Source organism: Acanthopagrus latus, chromosome 17, assembly GCF_904848185.1.
Source record: "Acanthopagrus latus isolate v.2019 chromosome 17, fAcaLat1.1, whole genome shotgun sequence".
NCBI lineage: Eukaryota > Metazoa > Chordata > Actinopteri > Spariformes > Sparidae > Acanthopagrus > Acanthopagrus latus.
Window position 1 is genome coordinate 13,254,227 of NC_051055.1, and position 15,801 is coordinate 13,270,027.

At 41.9% G+C, this 15,801-nt stretch overlaps 1 protein-coding gene across 1 annotated transcript in view; it reads right to left on the bottom strand.

The window, feature by feature from the left end:
• Nucleotides 1–4,306: 4,306 nt before the first annotated feature.
• Nucleotides 4,307–15,801, bottom strand: part of LOC119006768 (transmembrane protein 65-like) — a 45,929-nt gene continuing 34,434 nt past the window's right edge. Inside the window, exons 7-8 of the mRNA XM_037075822.1 lie at nucleotides 9,832–9,937; nucleotides 4,307–8,291 (exon numbers count right to left, since the gene is read on the bottom strand). Coding sequence (XP_036931717.1) covers nucleotides 8,136–8,291; nucleotides 9,832–9,937 — 262 coding nt within the window. The 3' untranslated portion in view covers nucleotides 4,307–8,135. The remainder of the gene's footprint in view (nucleotides 8,292–9,831; nucleotides 9,938–15,801) is intronic.

Genomic DNA, 15,801 nt, shown 5'->3' on the forward strand with positions numbered 1-15,801 from the left:
TGGCTCGCTTTTAACCTGCACATGTAGAACTTACTGGGCTTAGCCAAGGCATGACGGTATGTGGAGCTCTCTGATATATGAAGGAACATCACCTGGGCTTATTACCTGAGATCTGTACATAATAACTGATCTGTACACCTTATAAACAAACATGAATACACCTGTACTAAGCAGGTAACTGTACCCATAAAGCTGATACGTACAGAACAGTTTACTATTCGTGTCCTCTGAGGAGAGCGGTTGGGACCAGAGTGAAGGTCCCTCAGGCATTTATACAGGCACCTACAGTTTTGGAGGGAAATGCCCTAACTTCACACGGGAAACGAGAGAGACCGCCCATTTTGGTGGCACACCACCTGCATTTGTCAGAAAATCTGTGGGCAGGACTTTTGTGCAGGATTGAGAAATGCTCTTTAGCTCAGTTGGTAGAGCAGACATCCAGCTTTCACCCTGGGAGTCCTGGCCTGAGATTCTTTACTGCATCCTGTTTCCTGTAATCTCTCTCTTGTCATAAAAAAATAAATAAAACAGATATTAACAGATACAGTTGTCAATGAAAAAAGAGGTGCTTTTTATTGATATGTCATCAAGTCATGTAATCAAGTTACATTACTTTAATATTGTAATTGGGTGAATTCAGGTAATTTGGATACTTTAACTCAAGTGTTATCAATTTCTGTTGTGTACTTTTACCATAAAATTAATCGAAATTAAATGTGAATGATGACTTCATGGGGGTGATGTCACAGAAAGGGGCAGGGCACATATTATGTATATAAGTCTGATTGTGAGACAGTCTGCCCTAAATTCATTCCCAGCAGCTCTTCAGAACGGTTTCATTACCATTACCATAAACATGCATTTGCGCACTGGAAAAAAAAGGTACAGCTTATTTGACCAAACAAAGGTCAACCACAGCTGGCTTGACTGCAGTGAAAATTTTGTCCAGTCAGGACTGTAAATAGTGTAAACATTTTTAACCACACTGTGCTATTGGCCCACAGCGGTCTGGAGCTATCTCTCTGTAACGTTATGGGTTTGAAGCTCATGTGTATAATTCCTCATGTCATTTTCCTCTCTCTGTCCTCTCTTAGAGTCTGTCGTCCTCATGTTATGTTCTTCTTGTAAAAAGAAATCCAGACCAGTGACAACATGTCTGGCTCCTGTCTACATTGCGTAGCTCTACACAGGTGCAGCAGTTTGGTGTTATGAGCATGACAACAGTGTGTTTGTTCCTCCTCTCTGTGTTTGTTGGCTACTCACAATATTAAAGGCGCATGCCAGCCAACATGTACTGTGTGTAGATGCTGCACCTGTTCAGCAACAACAGTTACCTCTGTGAACCAGTAGAGGGAAACCTCACACCTGATACTGATGATGAATCTGGTGTCAGCTGTCATTAAAGGAACAGTTCATGATCAGAATGTCAACATAGAGGAAGCTTTCATGAACTGACTGATGTCACATGACTAACTGACAGGTTTTGAATACAGAACAATAAAGCAACTAAATTAAAGCTTAATTAAAGTTATTTTGACTATTTACACTATTACTCTGACAGAATTAACATATATTTGTAATCATGATCAGATGAGAAAAAAAACAATAGATCATTATTCACTCAAGCACTTAAATCACGTGTGAATGTGCTCATAAAATGACAGTTTGTTCTTTAAGATACCAAATTAACATTTTTAGAAAATATAGCTAAAAAGTGAAGACAGTTTATCTCCACAAACATTAACTTTTCTCTGTGAAGAAAAACATCAAACATATATGAAACATAAAAGTCAGACAGCTCCAATGTCTGAACTTGAGTCACAACACATAATCTTTGTTCAAACAGAGTTTCCACAGTGACACAAATGAAGAAAATGCTCGGAAAATTATTATAGGAAGGTGACTGTAAGATGCTAAGAAGTGACTGTGAGAGGAATAAGAAGAGATTATAATTTTGACTCAATTTTTTATTTTTTTACATCCATGAAGACTCGTGTCCAGTCACAGCAGCTGAGAGGCAACACTGAAGTGTTGATTCAGAAAGTTAAAGCTCATATCAACCATCACAACAGAGTTCTCATAGTCCATCTCTTCAGAGACGGCAGAGCCTTCAGCTTTCTCGTATTTCTTCTTCTTCCAAACAAAATAGACGGCGATCCCGACTAATATAAAAATCACCACAGCTGTTCGCAGACCAAGTATGAGCAGGGACTGATCTGTTCAGAAACAGAGACACAAAAATCAGGAGTGGATTTTGACTTAAGCACCATGGGAGCACCTCAGAGGAGCAGGACACCCTCATCTCTCCCTAGGACAGACACTCAGAGACCTGCAGGACAGAGGACACAGGAGCTGAAGGAAACACACTCACATCAATTTAGATATTGACACGATCTTGCTCATTCTGTTGATACAGATACATAAAGAATAAATATGTAGTTTAGCAATAAAATTAGTCATGTATGTTGGTCAATGTTAATTAATTCCTTGATAAGAAAAAAGTTATTTACCTCTAATATTCAACTTTAGAATTACAGGCTTAAGTGTGTATCCTTTCAAATCAAAGCTTTTCAGAATATATTCACCACCATCAGTCCTGCTCAGGTTATTGATCCTAAATGTTCCATCACTGAGAGTAAATGAGGATCTGGTTTGCATAAAAAAGAAGAAAAATCCATGGGCATTCACAGCTTCCGTACTAAAGTACACATTTTTCAGTAACGACATATTATGTCGTTATGTCGATATAACAAAGGTTATCCCCCTGTCCCCCCAGCCACTGGCTGTTAATTAATAATGTTTTCGTCTTGATATCAATCTACAAGAGCTGCCATGAACAACTTCTGCACTATTAGATTAATTAATAAATGTTTAATTATGTTTCACATTGCATTGCTAAGTTAATGTTAACCTACATTTACGTTACCTGAAGCAGCCGGATAGACAGGACTTTGTCAGCATCTCATCTGTTAGCCCCGAAACAAACCCAGTCAAGTAAACAAACTAACGCAAAGGAACTGATCTGTTCAGATAAAGAGACACAAAAATCAGGAGTGGATCTTGACTTCATCTGTGCCAAATTTGGTGTTTGTAGATGAACTGGTGCGAACAATGGGGTGTAAGGCCCATACTACAGTCAAAACTGCTTTTTTGGACAGCGGCCATATTGGAATTGGAGGATTAAGGGGTCCAGATGCACCGGGTCATAATCATTAACATTCCTATGTGTTTCCCATGATCAATTAAGATGAAAAAGATCAAGTTTGTATTTGTTACTCATGTGGTTCAAAAGTTATAGCCGGAACCCTTTTCAGGCAGCGGCCATATTGGATGTGGCGGCCATCTTGGCCTCAAGGGTCACTTGCTCTGGCACCCTAGCTAAATCATTTCAGTATGACCTGAGCTACATCTGTGTCAAATTTAGTGCTTTTAGATGAATTTGCATGAAAATGTGTTAAGGCCCCCAACTATTTGTTGGCAGTTATCACCCTCTTTTTTTTCCACTGAGAAAAAATACAGAGGACATGACCTCGGTAGAAGATCGCTGGTTCGCGTCCCGGTTGGGACGCCTGGGATCTTTCTGTGTGGAGTTTGTATGTTCTCCCTGTGCAAGCGTGGGTTTTCACCGGGTACTCCGGCTTCCTCCCACAGTCCAAAAACATACTGAGGTTAATTGATTATTCTAAATTGTCCGTAGGTGTGAATGAGAGTGTGGTTGTTCGTCTCTATGTGTAGCCCTGCGATAGACTGGCGACCTGTCCAGGGTGTCCCCTGCCTTCGCCCTAAGTCAGCTGGGATAGGCTCCAGCCCCCCCGCGACCCTGCAGAGGATTAAGCGGCGTACATATAATGTGTACAGATGATGGATGGATGGATGGATGGATGGATGGATGACCTCGGTGTCCTCAGTGGTAGTTACGGCCCTGGATGTGTTCACCACATCAGCTGAAACCTTGGGAGTAAATTTGCATAGAGCGAGGTGAAGATACAGAGAGCTACATCCGGCCTTGGACTGATGCCAGCCGCCAGATAGAACGGTATGAACTCAATGTGATGGAGATTAAAACCTAATTCATGACATCCAAAGCTCAGCTGTTTTCACTTCATCTGCCTGCTGAGACTCATTAGTGTCTGTGTGTAGGTGCGCACACGTCACAACGTAATATTTTCGCCTGCCTCCGTACGTTTAGTTTCTGTTCTTCAAGCAGTTATTTCAGTTGGTCATGACTTTAAATCCAAGTTACACACAAATACCACATTCGAAAAGATGAATAACATTAGCTGTGAACTCAAATGTGTAATGATCGTGCAGAATGTGCTGGGACACTCGACACCGGGCCAGATGTTTGCAGCCAGGTGATAATAGTTTAATCAAAGCAGATAAAATCAAAACAACAGTACACAGAAACAGACTCTTATTCTCTACTCCATTTTTCCTCTATCATATATTCATCTTATCATGTTAACTGCAATCTCTCCCTTCCTTTTACATACGTACAGAGTACATACTGAATGTTTACAACATAACCCTAACCCAACAACCAAATAAATCGCAAAATGTGTTGGCACAGAACTGACAGAAAGCAAGAGTGATCTCTTTTAGCCCCACGAACTATGTCACAGAATGAAGTCATCCATACTATCACAACAGAGGAAGAGCCCATGTTAGGCAGACGTTATCTCACCATCTTTAAATAAATAAATTCCCTTTCAGGGAGAGCAATTACTGTGCCACCGTCCAGCAGACGACAGACACAATTCATTCATATCTATAGTTTGTGACGTCTGCAATTTAACTTGAGCTTGAAGGATTACTGATAAAACTGATGCCACCTTCAGACCAAAGCCCACTGGCTAATAATCGAACCCCCCCATGGTTAAGTTTAAACCCAGGCCTAATTTCTTTGCTCCTGGAAAATTGTAGCTTCAGAGCTTTTTGATGCAACAGCAACCACTGATTTCTTTTTAAATACAGCAAATGTCATTTTTGACCAGCGATGCAGCTCAGCTCACACACACCAGGTGAAAGGTGCTCCAAGATATCACCAAACTCTGCATTTGTAGATTTTAGCATGTAACTCCTACACTGATGCTCCTTCGGACGATCAGAAAGAATACACAAATACACAGGTTTCAAGCTGTGTAAAATGGGATGGAGAATACTGTCTACAAACTGTGTATGTAATGCCTCATAACTAATTTCTGTCTGTCCAGATTTCCAACTAGTAAAGCATTCAAGATTCTCTGAAATGGTGACAGGTCCACACAAACACAAAAAGGATAAATAATAATAATAATAATGAAAAAAAATCTACATCAGTAACATTTATATAATTCCATGGGTCATTAATATAAGCCATGAAGATTCATTTAATGTGCCTTTTCTGGTCATGTTGATTTAAAATAGCGCCTGTAATCTAATCGTTTCAAGTTGAAGCCTCGACTCTGAGTTTTTGCAAACTGTGGCTCTCTTTTGCTTTCCTCCCGGCACAATTAAGTTCAACGATGCGGTGCAACGTGAGTGTAGGAAAAAAGATAATAGCCCCCCTAATTACACTATTTTCACACTGAAGTTATATTTTCTTACCACGACTGACTAAAGACGGTCTTAAAACACTGAGACAGGCAATTTAATGGTCCAGCGCGAGGAGGCTAATTGCTGCTTTTATTGGAAACTATTGCTATCATCACATTCTGCCCATCAAAGGTTTTTTTTTCCTCATATGTCCCTGCTCATTGTAGAAAGATTCACTAAACACAATCGTCTAAAACCGCCACCCTGCATTTAGCAGTACGCATCCCAGCAGAGGGCTCTGTTATCTGCCTGCAAATCCTCCACACACAGTCCTATTTGGAAGTGTGCTCATCATCGTCCGTCTAAAAGTTTGTGCTTTGTTACTTTTTAGTCGGGCTGCAACTAAGGATTATATTCATGATGTGAGCCTGCTGATTCATTTGGTCATTGATCAATCAATCATTTAGTCTTGAAAATGTAATTAAAATTGATTAAAATCAATTAATTTATCATAATAATAGTCGATTTCTTTTCTTCCCTCTTTCTCTTTCAATCAACTAGTAGATTAACTGATCATAGTAAAAAACCAGATCATTTGCACATTAATCCAGACTGAGTTTCTCATGTTTGATCACCTTCACTGAGACACATCCTGCCGTGATTCAACATTTTATAATATACTCATTGTCTTTTTTTATTATCATCCTTACAAAGTTAACATGTACAATAGGGGTTTTTCTTTTATTAACAGTGCATGCAAGGTGGAAATCAAGCATTCAGATCAAAAATCCTAACTACTGTACATTTTCTTCATTCTATCACTGTTTAGGATCACTGTCACCCACATAATAAATAACTAGAACAACCTTATACAGGGTAAATCTTCAGAATCTTAATAAGTTTGGTTATGAACTGTAACATAGAGCAAGGGTCCCCTCTGGTGACGAACGCTGTTGAAAATATCCCATTTTGTGCTGACAAACATCTTCTATTCTTGACAGCGTCCTTTGAGATGAAGAGGATATTCAACAAGACCATACATGAATACAAGTCTGAGTATTATAACAAAAATAAATACCAGTCAGTGACACACTCCTTTCATTTTCCCACTTTTAAACAGATTTGATGCCGCGAAAACAGTCTCCAGTTCTTCTGATGATGTAAAACTCTTCAAAAGGTTCATTAGGAAAATCGGCGACAGCTTAGTTAAGACTTGGAAACACATCCTTTTCGCCTTCGTGTTTCACGGCTGGCTGATGACACGGTTTGCATTTTAAAATAACAACACTGATGAAAATTAGTAATCATAAAGTGTTAAATCACAGCCAGAGGAGCTCAGCAGCTGGACTGTGAGGGGTGTGAATACTAAACAGGAAAAAGTACAGAGGTGATAATCTAGATTCAAAAGCACGTGACAGCATGAGGTGACAACTTTGTCTTTGTTCTGCCAGTGGAGGGCAGTAGAGCAGAGACTATATTTCTATAGGTATAGGATTAAATGTGGCTGTGCCTTAGTGTTAAAAAGCAGTAACATTTTTTACTCACGCAATGGAAACAGGGTAACTATCGTCTCATTTAGTGCACTATCTACTTGGCTTTCCTTACGTGGCTCCATAACATAACCTGGACAGAGGACTTGGTGCTGTCTTGGCTGCAGCTTGGTTGATGCAGAGCTGGGGAGGTTCAATCACGTGGTGCTGGAGCCACAGTCCAGAGGTCTTAGGTTGGCCACTGTTGGGAATTTCACAGATTCTGTGAAACTTTACCTTCCTGGTTACGTAGTACATACACGGGGAAACATTTTTGTGCTATTACTGCCTTGGGTGATTATCGGAAAGCATATGAGCGTATCCTTATAAAGTGAATCAGCAACCAAATGAACGTTAAAAAAATCTAAAGAAGCAGCTTGCGTGTAGACAACCAGCTGTGTTTGTCTAGCTGCTCGTCGCGGAGCATGTGTGAGGCAGACTGGCAGCTCGATTTAAGACTTTGACATCATCGAAAAAGGCAGACATGCTTTTAAGACTGAACAAAACAAAGTACTTGCTGCGGGAGGGAGCATCTTTATACGCACAGGTGATCCTCTTTAGATGATGCATCACCCTCGGAGACTGATCAGGAAACAGAGAGTTCTTCAATGCACAGTTCTCGACACTGCTGAGGTCAAGCCATCGGCACACCGCAAGAAACCTTCAATGTCAGAACGCCATGGAAGAAACTTACTCTGATTTGAATTTTTGTTCCTTGCCATCTAGAGTCACAGGTTTATATTTTCAACAGACTCGGAGCGGAGGAGAGAGAGAGGTCACTGCAGTGTGTTAAGATAAATTAGTTTGAGCCCGTGTCAGTCAGTCAAAAACATGGTGAGGTTATGGTGCGACAGCTGGAGTAGCAGCAGCCCATTGAATCAACCGTCTCTTGTCAGGAGACAGGTGAGGTCCCTGTGCTTAGAGTCTAAAGTCAAATAATATCTAGAATCCCCTTCAGAATACCTTTCATAGATTGACCGGGCCCCATGCACTTCCATACACTCCGATCCACCAGACACCAGCCAACCGGCCCCAGTTTAAAGTATTCGAACGGATTCCAAATAGTATTTGTCTCCGGCAAGGTTGACAGTTTCAGTTTTTGCTGCTCTCTGTCGGAGCAGGTGGCGGTTGTGTGTCGTCCTTCGCCACCGTCTGGCCTTCCTTCTTCTTCTTCTCGTCGTCGTCCTTGAAGAACAGTAGAGGAAACATGCCGAGGATACAGCCGATGCCGACGCCGATGGCTTTACCCTGCGGGGAGGGAAATGGGGACAAAAGGAAAAACAATGCTGATGAAACACATTTTAAGAGAAGAGGTTTTAAATTATTTACACAGAAACAAAGCTGTACAGCTCCGTCGTTTCCAGGAAATGAGCCACTAAGGGCTGCGTTACAAGCAATGATTTCCATGAAATCGGAGCTTTGTTTTATTTCATTGCGCCGGTTTGTTTTGCCTGAGCGTTAGGACCCAGGTGAGCATGAGCACGGACGTTTTGTCATCTTTTTATTATATGAAACCTGGCCTTCTTTCTCTTGGCCTAAACAGGCAGCAACTGTGATAAAAAAAATAATTCTCTGTTTGCAGGACAACATACAGTATGTTCTCTGCCCTTCCGGGAACAATTGCCGTGACCTCTCTCAGCCAAGACTCCCCTTTAGTGCACGACTAATCACTCGACGTAATTGAAGTTAATCACATTACACACTTCAGCAGTCAGCGCATATTAAAAAATCATTCAGGTCCAATTTTCCCGCACAATGAACGAGTGACGGAAAGGCCACATCACACGGGCTCGTGTCTCTGTTGTCCGTCCTGATGTCTGCAAAGCATTACACAACACATACAATCCAGTCCGAGTGCTCTTTGCAGCAGGCTAATCAGTTAGCTAGTTTTTGTGTAGTGTTCATTAGTCTGACGCACGCACGCACGCACGCACGCACGCACGCACGCACACACACACATACACACACACACACACAACTGAAAGGAGAGGCATTGATTCATACAGATAGAGTGACAGAAACAGAGAACCCTATCGTGATAAATGGTTGCACTGCACCTTTATGCAAACCATTGATATGCTGAAACTTCCTTTACATTTACGCACCACAGTGCTGGGCTTTTTGGTGGTTAGGTTTAGCCACAAAATCTACTTGATTAGGGGTTAAAAAGTGAAAGATCATGTTATGCTTAAAGGACAAGTTCACCTAAAAATTCAGTCATTATCTACTCCCCCTCAGTCTGATAGAAAGTCAGGAGACGTTTGGTAGTCAACAAAACATTTCTGAAGCTTCACAGCAAAACAGTGTGGCAGCATTCTGCTGAACTGAAGAAAATGGCTCAGTGCAGTTTATCGGAAATTATCCAAGTCTCCAGAAGCCCTGAGATCCCAAATTGACTTGAAAAAACTAATGCAGGAGAATGCTGCAATTATGTTTTGCTGCAAAGCTCCCTCCTCGACCTCAAAACTCCACCTGAATTTCCATCGGCATGACCGGGAGTAGATAATGACTTAAATTTCATTTTTGTGGTGAATGGCTCCTTTAAAATGTCCACTTCTGCAATCGCTTGCTTGGCAGCCATCTGGCCTAGCTGTCAGGGCAACGCCAACCCTCCTCCTTCAGATCAGAAAGTCACCTCATATACATGATGATCCATGATTCACACTGTATACATGTTGATATGATACGTACAAAGTAAAGGCATCTGTGGTTTGCAGAAACGTATAGTGACAACATTTGATTCTGGCGACTGGGCTGCAGAGCTTGTGGGTTTCACGTTGATACCAACCGAGTGGGAGCTGACTCTGGTCTGCCACATGTCAGCCTGTTTCGGACTCAAGTCGGGAATCTGCATCCCCAGCCGCGACGCCAAGGCCTCCACGTAACCTGCCAGCCTGAGGACAGGAACAGGCAGACAGAAAGAAGAAGGAGAGGAGGGAAAGTGTTAAAGTGAGCTGCAACGATGACTTACCTCACCAGTGACCTATTGAGGTGCTTTGTGGAATCGATGAACTGAGAATGATCAATTATCCTTTCACTTCATTGAGGGAACAATTTCCTTCTTTCATTTTGACATGTGACAAGATGGATCAGGATTGATCGCACTGTAGGTCAGTAACATGGACGTGTCAATCAGTCGCAGATGGAAAGAGTGTGTTCAGGCATGTGAAGAATATCAAGTCCTCGGCTCTGAGCTTGAGATATTACCAACATCCTGTAAACATGACAACATTTACACATAGAAATTAACTCATTAATCATTCAAACATATTTGGTACAGGCGCTCAGTTTGTAAAGGCTCCAGGTTGTAAATCACAAGTAGATTAAATTCAGAACCACTTATTCCTGTTTGTTTTTGCTCCACTTTCAGATAATGGTTAACTTCAGATGTTTTTCCACATTAGATGTCATGATCCATTACGCCACCCTCGCAACGACAGTCTGCATAGCAAAGTAAAAACGCCCGAAGTAATCGATATCATAGAAAAAAAAGAAAATGAATCAGATGAAAGTTCCAATCTGCTCTTTGTTGCCGCCATCTGTCATTAACCCAGCAGGGAGTCTATCAGCTCTAATAAAAGAGAGAGACGATGCCTCTGCCGCGTGTGCGTGTGAGAACGATATAATTTTCCAGCGCTCGTCTGTATTTTACACAAATGACAAAACAAAGACAGATCACAGCAGGGAAAAAAAATGTTTTCACTGAGGAACAGAGACTGAACATTCGAAGATCATCAATCATCCGAAACTTTCTTGTTGCTTATTTCAGTTCTTGAGTTGTAAGTTGTGCGGAGGACTGCATGACGCTGCCTGTCTGTAGATGTGCAGGTTAGGTTTTTGTAAGTGAATAAACGTCACAGAGCCGCACTTATACAGCAGATATAAAGCTACTCTAGAACTATTAAGACACAGAACAATTTGTTATCTCTTCTTCCTTAATAGTTTTTGGGGAAATGTCTTCTTTCATCAACCTTATGTCGCGTAGAGCTGGTGTTCATCAACCACCAGAGATCGCTGATTGTTTATGAGTGAACTAGAGCGAGTTTATAGATTACCTATAAAGCAGAGAGAGGGCGGAAATGGCCAATGTTTTCCTCAGTGAGTATAAAGGTCACTTGTTTTTATCCCAAAATGAATAACAATGTGTGCAAGAAGGGAAAAGACAACAAAAAAAGAAACTAGAATTATGCAGGTGTATGCCTCCGTGCTCTGGTCAAGTTTGCACTTTACGTTCATGTCTGTCTCATATAATAAAGCTGATGTAGTGAACTTTGAAGGAGCTTAATAAAAAGGTAAATGCACGCCGTCTTCACTGACAGGCTATTTTTACAGCGGTGCACAGAGGACTGACAGAGAGCTTTGCCACATGGTGAAGCATCAGTCACCTCAAGCTCAATACCAGCGACAGGGTTCATCTCAGTTCACAAAGAAATTCTCCCCCCCCAGGCGTTCCTGAGGTAGGAATAGGACGGACGTGAGGTCACAATGATTTTGACCGTTGACATTTTACTGACAGATTCTAATGAGGTTCATTCTTGAGTCCAAATCTGTGTAAACATTTGAAGAAATTGGCCCAGAGGCTTTCCTGAGATATTGAGCTGACCAGAATAGGACAGACAATCCAAAACATGATGCCTTTGGCCATGGCTATTGCCGTCTCTGAGGGATAACAAAATGAGGCAAAATATTCAAAAAAATGCTATTATTGGACATAAGAGTGGTTTGATAATATATAATCTCATGAAATCTGTTAGGAAATTGGGACTTTGTAGTAACAAAAAAAAGTATTGAGCACAAAAGGGATGAACCTAATAACACACACATTATAGCACATCGCTACATCAAACTTTAAGTTTGAAGGGGCTCTGTGGAACTCCACACATTTAGTGGAGCCATGTTAGCTACTGTTGCTCTCTGTTGGAGCAGAGAGGCACTGAGACGAGACACTCTGGAACTCTGGCCAACTATACAGCCAATTAAAAAGGTCATTAATATGTGTAAAATGCTACAAATTGTTTCATAGGGCCCCTTTTAAAGGCTGTAAATCTGTAGCAAAAAGAAGACAAAAAATGTGCCACAATTATTTAAGTGTTAAAAAAAAAAAGCATGAAAGCATGACAAAAGCACTGCCAGTAAAGTTCTCCAAGTTGAAATGATTGAAGAGCTGTCCAGAAACGAGCAGAGAGGGCTCCCTGAAGCTGGGTTCATGATGGGTCAGCCTGTAGCACTGTAATCACAAACAGTGGCCTGACCAAAGGGATAACTGAAAGTGTTCGAGAGCTGCTGTAGCTCACCGTCACATGTCACTCCACTGTACGTGTCCAGTCTGAGGCTGCCGGAGCAGAAAAACATACAGCGCTGTGAGTGTGAGAACAGAAATTCCAAGTCAATATTTTGTCTGAGGTCTGGTTCACTCACTGGCACTAATGGATCCTCAGTTCACTGCTCACACAAATAAGCTGCAGCTGGAGCTGTCGACTCAGGGTGGCGATAAGTCGCAAGTAGCATATGAGAAAAAAGATAAGAAGCAGGTTTTCATCACCGGAGAACAGAAATACTGGAAATAGAAAGTTTTAAGGAAATATCTTCTACGACTGAGCTTATAAATCCAAACTCATTGCGGGGGCAATAATTTACACATATCAACAACAGGGGGCAGAATTTAGCCTCTAGTCTCACGGTAGTCTGTCTCTGTTTGACTTCAACATTTATACGAATCCTGTACATTTGTCCCGTTCATACCTGCAGACGCTCGTGCCTCTGAGTCAAATCCAAACCAATTATTTTGCATACTTGCAACAGCAGACGACACGAGAAATCATGTCTGCCTCAGAAAATAAAAAACAACAACCGCAGTATTCAAAACACTGAAGCGACGAAATGTGCTGAAAGCAGCGTCAGCTGCCAACCGTGGAAGCAATAAAAACCTCAAAGATGACGTGCTGAAGCTAGAGGCTTTTTCTTTTACATCCTCTGTTTTCTTCCTGGTACAGCAACTGGATCTGTGCGCATTATCAAAGCTTTCCATCAAGTGTGGGCAGCAACAAACTGTGTTGTGCTGAGTTGGATTGAAAAGAGGCACAGCTGCTCTTCATATCAGCGGTGGCATCAAGGACGCCGTTTGATGCAGCGAGCAGGAGTGCCAGTGGCAGCGATGTGAGGCTACTGAGGGACAAGAACATAACTGCATAAAGTGATAAATGAGTCAGAGTTGATGGAAAATATGGAGTGAGGTTATAGAAAATGGTCCTCTGATGGGTCAAACTAGGATTACGCCACATTTCAATGAGCAACACCAAATCCCTTCTGTCACATATAGATGTTGGGGCTTTAAACCTATTTAGAGGGTGGCAAGCAATGTTTTCCCTGAGGGGGGATCAATGAATCATCACTATTCTTATGAGGAAAAGAAAATCAGAGGAAATCAAACAATAAATCATCCATTCATTCATTTCCTTTATCCGTTTTTATTTACAGTCTTCAAGGTCCAACTTATCCAAGCATCCTCAGGGTTGTGTGTCACAGTCAAGAGGAATCAAATACGGGACCCCGTTCTTTACTCCCTACAGCCCACTGATGTGATTCTCATAAGTTTTTGCCCTGTTTTTCCAACTTGGCTGAATGCAATAATGCTTCACTAGGTCTACTCTGTCTGCCCCAGAAAGCGGCTGAGGCATTGTGACCATGAGGAAACACAAGCAGCAGCCGAGACTAAGCTGTGCAACGGTCAGAGTGAGTCATGAGCTAAATTATGGACCTCAACGAGGTTAGGCTGGTTTCCTACATCTGTCATAACACACACACACAGAGGAAAATCTTTCAAGTCCACCCAATATGAAAAATAGTCACACACATTTGTGGATAGAGCTGCGCAGATTGCTCGCCACAGGCTCCAACACACGCAAAACAAATATGGTAAATTGTATACAAGAGCAGGGAGTCGCAGCAGCAGATCTCAGTCACTGTCTCTTGAGGAAAACAGATGGCGAGTGGGCGGATTTGCAAACAATCACGGCAATGCGATCACTACAAACTGACCAAAGGGACTCCGGAGGAGCATGCTGTAGTGACAGCTACATCTATCGGTGCGGTTTGATTACATGTCCGGGAAAAATCGCGCTTTCACAGAAGCGCTTTCACAGAAGCGCTTTCACAGAAGCGCTCTCACTCTGTCTCTCAGAGGGAGATCTCGTGGATCAGTGGGGTAATTAACATGAACACGTCCTACATCCTCTACCAGTCACCCCTGCACCTCACTGCTGTGCTTCCTGTCAGTCTGTCAGCTCTCACTGTTAAGGTGCACGAGAAACTAGAATGGCACTCAGTAGAGAGCATAGCTCCATCAAGGCCAGGAGACACCTTTAAATCAGTCATGTCTAATCCAATATGAAACAGAACATATTTAAAGGTGCAATACGTAGCATTTGGAAAGAAACTGATTAAACTGAGTAAACAAACTAAGCTTAAGGGACAACACAGGTTCACACTGTTTTACTTTGTTTATATGTGGCGGACCCTGCCACCTTTCTAGCTTCAAACAGTGTTCTGGGGACCTTGTGGAAAATGCCAATTTATTCATCAAGAAAAGTCTAACAAAAGGTTTTACATTGAAGGCACCTATTAACTCTAACCCTGAAAAAGTGTATTTCCACCAAACAAAGCAGTAAACACTGCAACGGTACGACAGATATTCATCTAAATTGGCTCCGTCCAGTTTGATCTAAAAATACACACATGTGCTGGAGGGACTGGGATGAAACAAATGGACAATGAATTTCTTTGAGCCTTTCCAGCGAGTGTAAACTAGACGATCAGCAGCATGTTAATCAATCTCCAGCGCTTTTAATTAGGCTCATTTGGGCAGGTGAGAACAATCTGAACAGGACATCCCCTTGACTCCCGGTCTGCTCGGAAACTGGACTCTTGATCCTCCTCCAAGTGAACAGCAGGGTGGTTTGTCAGGAGAGGGAATGCAATCCAAGCCAAACAAAGTGACCGACCGAAATTTATTTGAATGAGGACGGATCCACAGTCCAGGTATTTTTCTATCTGCTGTTCACAAAGACACTAAATAGGTTCAGAACAGCAAAGAGGACATAGAGCAGAGAGCTGCACTAGTTCATTAATTGATTTGTGAAACAAAAAGGTCAAAATTAGTTGGTTTCACCTCATCAAAACTCAATATTTGCAGGTCCCCTAGCTTTATTTTGAGAGGAAACTGATTATCTTTACAATTTGTGACTGTTCAGACAACATTTTATTGTCATCAGCAACAAGTGTGCAGTAAAGAGGTGTCTGTGGTCTCCTCATCCGTCAGCATCAGATTACTAGCAGAAAGTCTCCTGTGCCTCCTCCTCGGCTCTCAACTGCCACTAAAGTGCCAGTGACTCCCAGAGTAATGTAAAGCACTGCAGTGCTTCATACCCGCACACTTCTAGTCTTTCCTTTCTGAAATAAACATAAAAACTCTGATGCAAATGTAGCAGTGAAGGCCACCTGCGGGAGCTCTGCCGAGACTCAGATGGCAGCCTTGACACTCACTGGTGCAAATCTATCAAAAAGAAGATAAAAAAAGCCTCTCTTGTCTGGTTTAATCGAGTCTCACCTTGACAAACTGACCACAAGGGTTCCACACTCCGATTATGATTGAGTGGCAAACACAGACACACACACACAGATGAAACTGTGTACGTGTGCCTACTGGGAGCTTTTACAAAAGCCAGAACAACTTAGCTAATCCATCACACTATAAAATGCT